At 39.3% G+C, this 9,075-nt stretch overlaps 1 protein-coding gene across 2 annotated transcripts; it reads left to right on the top strand.

Annotated features, from left to right (window-relative positions):
* The first annotated feature begins 4,102 nt into the window (after nucleotides 1-4,102).
* On the top strand, nucleotides 4,103-9,075 carry SGO1 (shugoshin 1). Of its 2 annotated transcripts, none has more exons than XM_040548988.1 (9): nucleotides 4,103-4,231; nucleotides 4,690-4,832; nucleotides 4,913-5,109; nucleotides 5,365-5,469; nucleotides 5,917-5,981; nucleotides 6,140-6,291; nucleotides 6,839-7,675; nucleotides 8,102-8,273; nucleotides 8,501-9,075. In XM_040548988.1, exons 2-9 carry the CDS (start codon nucleotides 4,697-4,699, stop codon nucleotides 8,637-8,639), a joined length of 1,803 nt encoding a protein of 600 aa, XP_040404922.1. In that variant the 5' UTR covers nucleotides 4,103-4,231; nucleotides 4,690-4,696; the 3' UTR covers nucleotides 8,640-9,075. The 2 variants fall into 2 exon arrangements, with proteins under 2 accessions (XP_040404922.1, XP_040404923.1); XM_040548989.1 differs by lacking the exon at nucleotides 4,103-4,231 and adding an exon at nucleotides 4,418-4,564.

Raw genomic sequence — 9,075 nt, 5'->3', positions numbered from 1 at the left:
TTTTGTGGCAAATCAGGCCAGTATATGTTACAGTATTTTTAACAAATTATGTCTGTAGTAAAAGGGACAGTTGTATCTGACCCATATAATAATCATTGCATATATTTTCATCTCTGGAATCTCTCTCATAAATGGATTGAGATCCTTATTAAGCTTTCACATCCTCATTTATATTAAACTGATGAGTAAATGAAAACATTTTAGAATATATATGTACATCAAAAAGACATTGACACAATTAATACAGCTATGATGATTTATAGCTTCTTAATTTTAGCTTAATGAAACACATGTTGTCTCACTCTTCAGTTAACTCATGCTTGTTTTCTTCTTACTGTATGTTGTTTTAAATGTAAGTAGGGCAAAGTATTTTAGAGAAAGAAAAAGATATAAGAATTCTTATTAGAAAATGGTTAGGGATAATTTGGACAGAATCAGGAATATGCTACTAATGACATATTCCAAAGTAGAACTGGTTTGAATTTTAGCAGTTTATGGGCCTAATTTTATAAATTGTTCTAAAATGTGAAAAGAATAGAACACTAGGACACACATTAAAAAAACAATGACACCTGGATGACACAATTCTTTTCATTCTTGCTGAAGGATAAATATCAAATGGCTGGCCGTCAAGATCGTTTTGGCTCATTATTTCTATGGGATTTCCATCCAAACTTGGTCAAGTTAGTACAACAACTTTTTGCTCAGATATGTCTGTGCCAGCTTCTTCAAAAAATGTTTGCTGCTTATTCTGATTTGGGAAGCAGCGGGTGCATGTAGCTCTCATATACCAAATAGAATTCTTACATGACACTTCCAAGCTGATGATATCTACACGTCCTATGCAAAACTGATTAGAACTGAACAGTGTGAAGGCATTTCACAAAGAAGTCATCTGACAATCAAGGAGAAAAGCGCTGTGAAGAAGAATGAGTGGAGTGTGCAAGTCACAAGACTTGAGGATACAGCTGAGTCAGCAAGCCAGTGGTGCTAAAATGATCCTCCACAACTCCACGGGTAATGGAAAGCCTGGCAGTGCTGTGTGCCTATGAACAGGTTCACCGGCCATCTAAAGGAGGGAAGTATTAGCACTGTGTGAGAGCCACTCCGAAGGTTGTCTTCAACAGAGAATACTCTGCAGTGTTAATCAATTTTATGTTACACATAAGAACATATCGTGCATATATTTTGTCTTCCCAGTCGGTACTGTGTTGCATACATTGTAGTTTCCACCCCAAAATCTTGCTATCAGTCAACAGCATGGCTGCTGTTCAGTTCCAATCATTCCCTACATGACCCATGGTCATTAACAAAAATGACTCAAAAAGGGGAGTCTAATCATCTGTCCTTATAGAGACATACATTTTATCCCGTTATTGAAATCAATAGGAATTTTAAAAACATTTTCCAGCAAGGGCTGGGTAATCTATACCTCTCATAAGCATCCACTAACAATGTTAAGATTCCCTTTATTTGAAGACTTTGATGTAGGTAGCAATAAAAGGAACTAATTAACATTGCATAAGGTATTTCATATCCGATTGCTTGCTCAGATGGTAAAAACAACAACTTTCTATGTATGAGCCCTTTACATAGATCACTAAAAAAATGTATTGTACAACAGGATGTAACACCACACTCAGACTAGAGCTCTGACAACATGCATCAAGAACATTGCCAGAATCACAGCTCTGATTCCTTTAATTTGCTGTAAATATATGAAATAACTCTTTCCTTTTAGTGTAAGTCAGTAAAGCTAAGATGAAAGAACATCTTTTAATGCTGCACCAACTTTAGTAACAGTAGCAGCTGTTTTGCCACATAAGTACATCCGCTAGTATTAAACAAATCTAGTGCATCGCTGACACCAATCATAGCATCAGTCCTCATAGAGGAAAATGTGAAATTGTTTAGAGCAAGAAGAATCAGTTGAGCAAGAAAAAAATCACTACCAGAGTGTCATAAATTCACTACTGATGCTATAAATATTATGAAATAACATGGAGGGTGCAACCTGCCAATAATCTCATAAAAATAAAAATTACTTGAGAATAATATAGAAATAAGCATACATTGGCAACAGTTAAAAGCAGATTATTGGGACATGTAATTTGGACATAAAAAAAAAAACGTGGAGAAACATCTCAAAGTGTTTCTGAAAGAAATGTAAAAAGATTGAGTAACATTAAATACAATAGAAAAAAAAGGTGATCAGAGGTTCTTTAATCTTGATATAGGCGTACTCAAGGAAAAAAAAAAAAAAGTAATCAAGAGTAACAAAGATAGCAATGAGGAAAGCATTCTTTTTCAATCAAAGCATGGTTCATTTAATCACAGTCAGTGTATTTGTGCCAAGCAGATGAATGACTAATGGTTAAAAGACCTTACCAGCATTGCTGGAAACCACTAATTGCTGGTTGGGCAAATGCAAAACAGGTTTTAGCTTTACATGAAGCAAAGCTTGTACGAAAAGGCATTACTTTTGGTTAGACTAGTTGGTGCTGAGATGAAAAACAAATAACAACAAAAAAATGGAAGCTGAGTTCAATTAGATAATTTCATCCAGCACTTGGAGAGAGCTGCTTGCAAGGGTCCAGATGAGGTTGTTAGCCACTGTTGAGCAGGTATGCCTAATTACTGCCCATAAAACTGTGATAGGCCTGTAGGAAATAGATGAGAGGTTAATTGCACGATATCATAAAACCAGTATTTCTATTACGTGATTTTCAATATTTGATACATTTTTCCCCCAAGCCTATTACAGTTTTTGTTTAATTTTGGGAGGTTTGCTTGGGGGCTGGAAGGACAGGTTGATAAGTATTTGGTAGACTAGGCAAGCAGAAAGAAAGGAGAAAAAAGATGTAAAGAGAAGCTAAAATTGTGTTGTTCTGGCCTTGTGTAACCTTATGAACTCAAAAAGAGGGCCTAAGGCATTTAACCTGCTAATAACTTCTCATGCTAACTCCTAAAGAAATTATGAGTCTTTTGTCTCAAAAGGGGGAACTTCTTTCCTGACAGGAAATGCAAACACAACTCTGTTGGTATCTGTTGATGAAATAAGAGAGGAAGGTGAGCAAAGTTTATTTACACTAATATAAAAACTACATAGATGAGGCTGGAGAAATAAAAAAAATATAGAATCTTCCAAGAAGTAGGAAAGGATATGTGTGTGCATCGTGGACTATGGTTTCTCAAAATCTATAAGAATTTTTCCAGTTTGAAATCAGCTTATCACACTACATCTAAGCTGTAATGAATAAAATCAAGTAGGCAAGAACAGCTGGTTTTAAAAAGTGCAGGAGCTATGAAATGCTCATTTCTCAGATACCAGAACACCAATTATTTCACTGTTAATAAGCTGCAGCTTAGCTGATTTATTTTTCTCCTATAATAGAGCGAGTTTAATCAAAGTTCAGCAGTCCATGCTCAATGAGCTTAAGTGTATAATGAGCCAGTACAGTCTATGCAAAATGACGCAACTGAGGAAAATGCTCCCCTGATCAGGTGGATCAGGAAAAGCGACATATCCCCATACCTGGCTTCAAGCCTGATGCTCCCCAGCGAAGGCTGCTATCCAGGTCAGGCTGCTAGCCTAGCACAGACTTTGTGCTATGTTTAATGGCCTTTCCCCACATAAATCTCATGTTATGGTGGTTTGCATCTTATCGACGGTGTTTTTGAACAGTTCTTTTCATAAAACAAGACTTTGAGGCGAGGTTTTCCTCAGCAACCTTTACGGTACTTTCATTTCTAGCTATGGTGTCAGGGATGAGGAGCATGACCCAAGAAGCCTGGGAAGGGCTCGCCTCACTCTTCTGTGAGAGCAAAATACTTTCAAGAGACAATTTCTTTAAGTAAAACGCACAGCTCTAACGCTAGCTTTCCCCCCTAGCTTTGCTGTTTAATAAACACCTCGCGTTCCGCCCCCGTTTCTCCCCGTGGAAGCCCAACCCCGCAGGGCAGGGCCGCCACCGGCCGCCTCAGCGCCGAGCCCCCCCCAGCGGCCACAGCGGGCGCGAGCCGCCACAGCGCCAACGGCCGCAACGGCTGCGCGAGCCGCGGGAGGAAGGGGGCGGAGCTTTGGCGGCCTCATCGGCCAATGGGAGAACGCGGCGCTGCAGTTTGAACGCCGGGACGCGGCACTAACGGCCGGGCCGCGCGCAGGGCTGCCCCTGTCACCTAGTGGGCAGGCGGCGGCGGCGGCGGCGGCGGCGGCTGGCGCCGGGCTCAGGCAAGCGGGGCGCGGGGCGGGCGGGGCCCGGCCCGGCCCGGCCTCCGCCGGCGGAATGGGGGGAGCGCGTGGGGTCCCTGCTCAGCGCCTCTTTGGGGGAGTAGGTGGCTGCTCGGCCCCAGTCCCGTCACCCTGGGGAGGGCTGGTGCGGGGGGTGTAAAGGGGCCGGGGGCCGGTTCCGAGTCGCTGGGGCTCCGCTGCTGTCCGCTGTGCCTCCCCACAGCCGGCCTCCGAGCGGGCATCGTGGCGGTGGGCACGCAGCCCGAATTGGATGGCAAAGGGTCACTTCTGGGTGCCTTCCGCGACTGTGGGACTCTCATGTGGCTCTTATGTGTGCGTGCTGATTAAAAACACCTCAAGTTTTAATTGTGCTTCTCTGTGCCTTTTCTGTTGTCATTGGGGAGCGCTGTGGAGCACTAGCCTAATGAGCGAGCTCTTTGCCCTTTATGTTTTTAAAGGTAGAAGATGGCTGAACGCTTGAAAAAGCCCTTCAAAGACAGCCTGAGTGACATAAAAGAACGAATGAAAGAGAAGAGAAATCAGAAATGGATAAGGTTGGGTAAAACTATCCAGAGCACAACTATGAAGTGCAAAAGACCAAGTAAGATGCTCGAATATCCTAATTCATAATTTTTCTAATTTATTTTTAACCAAGTTGAAATACACACTGTTCCTTTGTAGCCAACAGCTCTGTGCAAATGAAGAGCATCCAAGCAAACAACAAAGCTCTGGCTCAGGCTTTGCAAGAGGAAAAGCTCAAACTCAGGGATGCCCAAACTACCATTTTTCATTTAATGAAAGAGTATCAAGATCTGAAGTTTCAGATGTTTGCCTTGCAAAGAAATCTTTGCTTCAAGCAAGCACAAGGACTTGTTGAGGTATTTTTAATAATAACTTATAATTCTGTGAAGCTGACCATTAGAATTTGCACCAGATATTCCAATGATATCTTTATGAACTTAAATGTTTCATAAAAGTTAACTTTTTTTTTCAATCAAAGCTGAAGGTACCTGGTAGAAGTGTCTTCTGATACAGGTATCTTCAGGATTTAGTTACTCATAATATTGGTGAGAGGATATTACATTGGTAGTTAATACCTGAATGTAACAGTGTTGGGTTTTTTTGTTCATTAGACTAAACTGTCAGCCTTGGGTGAGATAATCTCAAAAGTTTCTAAGAACTTACTGGAGTCGGTTGATCTCCTTGGCCCAGCAAAGGACTTGTGTTCCATAGGTGTAGTAAGTACCTCTTGCTCTCTGTGGGGATTTCTTTCACTTTTTTTTCCCCTTATTCCTTCGAAGCAGCATAGGTGCAGTTTTTGAGATTTCAGCCTTAGTATGGAGGTCTGACTAGTACCTCTGGGGGGTGTGCAGCAGGACTGAGGCTCGGCTATGAGGTGGGAGGGTTACCCTGATTTCCTATGGCTTTGTGTCTTATTCCGTGTATCTTCCCTGCAGTTCCTTATCCTGCCCTCTATTTGTATGATTGGGGTAGTGATTACTGTTTTGATGGAGCTAAGCATGTGAGATTCCGCTGCATTTTGCATTAGCCAGCCAGTAAACAAATAAAAGCAGCAAAGGGTCTCTCTGGCCCTTCTGTGTGTAACTGGGCTATTGTCTAAAATGTGGGTATGGTACAAGCTTGTTTCAGCTGTTTAGTTACAGTAAGACTTATTTTCTCGACAGAATCAGAGAGTGCTTTCTTCAGTGCTTGAAAATAATTCCAGTGTCATAAGAAAAATAAGTTCTGTGTAAGTATCTTTTGCAGATACATATTTATATTTGAAAATCCTGTTACAGTAAACTTATTCTCCTGACTGGAAAAATGGAGGAAATACAGTGTAATAGAAGTAGTTCACATTGTTATATATTGTTATTCAGTAAATACTACCTCTGGTATTTTCTTTAGAGAGCTTCCACAGTGTGCTGATGGAGGTGATCATGTACTTCCAAGTAGACTGATGGCTGATAGTGAAACAAACGAGCCGTCTCATTCTGTGACAGATACTTGTCAGTTACCTGGCCATGCCATTTCTTCAATCGAAGTAATTCTAGACAAAGGTAATTAGATCAAAGCGTCTGACATTACTTTATTCAGAAGCAGGGAAAAAATGTGTGAGTGTAAGTTTAAAACAAAAGTACTGCTTTTGAAGTAATTGTGAAATCCTTTCCATATGTTGTAAAACTTAGGTATTAATATTGGCAACTGGCAAACTTTTTGAATGAAGATGCATAACAATGGGGGAGCAATGTGAAAATGGTTTTTCTTCTATACCTGCAATCTAGCTTCATTTATCTACCAAACTGTTAATCAGAGTAAATTAATCTTGAGTCATGCATTATTTAAGAAATCAACAACTGTTAACAAAGAAAAACACTTAAAATAAATGACCTGGGGATAACCTCTCCAAACAAAACAGTTTAAAGGAAAATCCTGATGTAGTGTAGTATAACTGCTTTCTGTTTGGAGGCTGTAGTAAACATCACTTATCAAATCTCTGGAGAAAATTCTAAGATGGTCTTAATTTTTGACACATTTAGAACTTGAAAAAAAGTTCTCCAAATTGTTATTACTTAGCATTAATATGATTTCCCTTTCAATTACAAGGGCAAACATCTGATTTTCATGTGGACAACATAGTGTCAGAGCTGGATTCTTCAAATGGAGATGGATTTAGTACCGTGTTACCAAAAAATGTGTCCACCAGGCGTCGCGGTTCAAAGATGAGAAATCAAGATGAACTTTGCATGGGTATCTTGGACTGGTTGGAAGCACCTGATTCAACAAGAATGCCTTCTAAACAGGATGAAATTGGACTTGAAAGTCTATATACCTGTACTATAAAAAACACAAATTCAGATATTTCTCATGTAAACGAGGTAGGTTCAGAGCTGGTGTTGAGGCAGTTGGATTCTGAAACTGCAAAAGTCAATTCAGACAACAGTGTTGATCTTAAGCAACATAAATATAAAAGCAGAGAAGGCTCTCAACTAATAAGAGAGAGGCATCAGAAGGTAAAAGTGGAAGGGACTAAAAATACTTCCAGACCAAGACAAAAGAAAAGACAGGGTAAAGAGAATTCCAAAGAAAAACTGGATTTCTTGGGTGGCTCCAGTGATGCTTATGACTTCAATTTTGAAGAGAGTGTCCACGTTACACCTTTTCGACAAAATAAGGTCAATGACACAGATACTGTTGTAGATGACAAAGAAAATTCATCTGTAACTAATACCATGGAGTCAAGTGATATTGAAGAAGATTCAGATGATAGCCTTTATGTACCTTATAAGAGTAAATCCAAAAAAAGGAAAAGTTCAGTGGACAAGGCAGATATGTCACCGGTCCATGTAAGGCCAAGGTCTAAAAGATGTTTGGTACAGCATGAGCAGAAACTCTTCAATGAAAAGGAGACTGAAAGCAATAAATCAAGTGACAAGTCTGTTAGTAAGTATGGAAAGTGTTCTGTAATTGTTTCATTTATATAAACCATTGTTGGGGAGGGTAGGCTTTCTTCGTTTTTATTTTTGCAATGTTATGCTGTTTCTATTTATTAAAAAAGTCATTTGGTTCATTCTGACCATCTCTTTTTCCTCACAACAGAAGCAGGAATTAAAGATAAGTTTTGTTTAAGAAATTGCTCAACAATTACTCAATATTGTATTTCAGATGTGTTTCAAGATGGATTGAAGCTGGGGGGGGAGGAGGGAGATCAAAAGTATAATTTGAGAGAAATGAAAAGATGGAGATGATAGTTATGAAGAAACTCTCAGCTATATCTAGTATGTTCATTGACATTCTCTTTTAGGATATTTGTCTGAGTTGTCTTAAGCAACTATTGATACAGTATGCCTCACTTTTTTTTTTTTTCAGAGCAATCTTCTGAGCCATCTCGTGGTCATCTCTGTGATGTTACCAATACTGCTTCATCACTCCCTAGCAGTGGGAGTGTACCTATTGTCCCTGAAGGCGAAAGACCACCATCTCCAAAACGCAAGCGTAGCTGTACTCTTATCGTGAGCTATAAAGAACCAAGTATTTCAGGGTAGGTGTCTTACTTTCCAGTTTGATATAAAGTTCATGATCAAATGAGGGATTTGAAAGGATTACTTAAATATTGGAAGTAAGTTCTTATTAAAACATTCAAAGAGGAGTCCTGATTAGTAGTAGTGAAGTAGTTTGTGTGACATTGAAACATTGAATTTACTAGTTAGAAGATAATGCTCCTAATAAAGGAGGGAACAGAACTCGTGTTTTTTTTTCTTTTTACAGGAAACTTAGAAGAGGAGATCCATTTACAGATGTGTATTTTCTGAATTCGCCAATTTTCAAGCAGAAAAAAGATTCTAAAAGCAGCACTATTAGGAAGAGATCTCTATCAAAATACAACGAGAAATTTGTTGGTTGTTGAGATTTTTTGTCATGCTCACAAACTATGAAGAAAGGAACACTTTCATCCAAGAAACTATTATACCATGCAACTATGTCTAGTTGTCTAATAGTAAGAATATAAAATGAAGCTTTTTGCCTTTAATCCAATAACTTTGTTTTTGGTGATGTAGGAGAGACAGATTACCTTTAATAATAACTAAGCTGATTCCATTTAAACTGTTTGGGGAGGAAACATTCCTACATCCTGAATCTGTGATTGTCAGAAATGTGATGGAAAAGATGGTGAATGAAATTTTATGACTTATATCCTGCTTCATCTGACTGGCTGGCACAGGTGTGAACCTCAGGCACTAAAGATCTAAATTTTTTTTAATAACCACGTTTGTACAGATCTTATTTATGTAATGGTTGTAGTTTCATACTGAAGCTCATAATAAATGCGTTTCTGTTGGAAA

This window comes from Cygnus olor, chromosome 2, assembly GCF_009769625.2.
Source record: "Cygnus olor isolate bCygOlo1 chromosome 2, bCygOlo1.pri.v2, whole genome shotgun sequence".
NCBI lineage: Eukaryota > Metazoa > Chordata > Aves > Anseriformes > Anatidae > Cygnus > Cygnus olor.
This window is presented reverse-complemented; position numbering and strand designations above follow the sequence as displayed.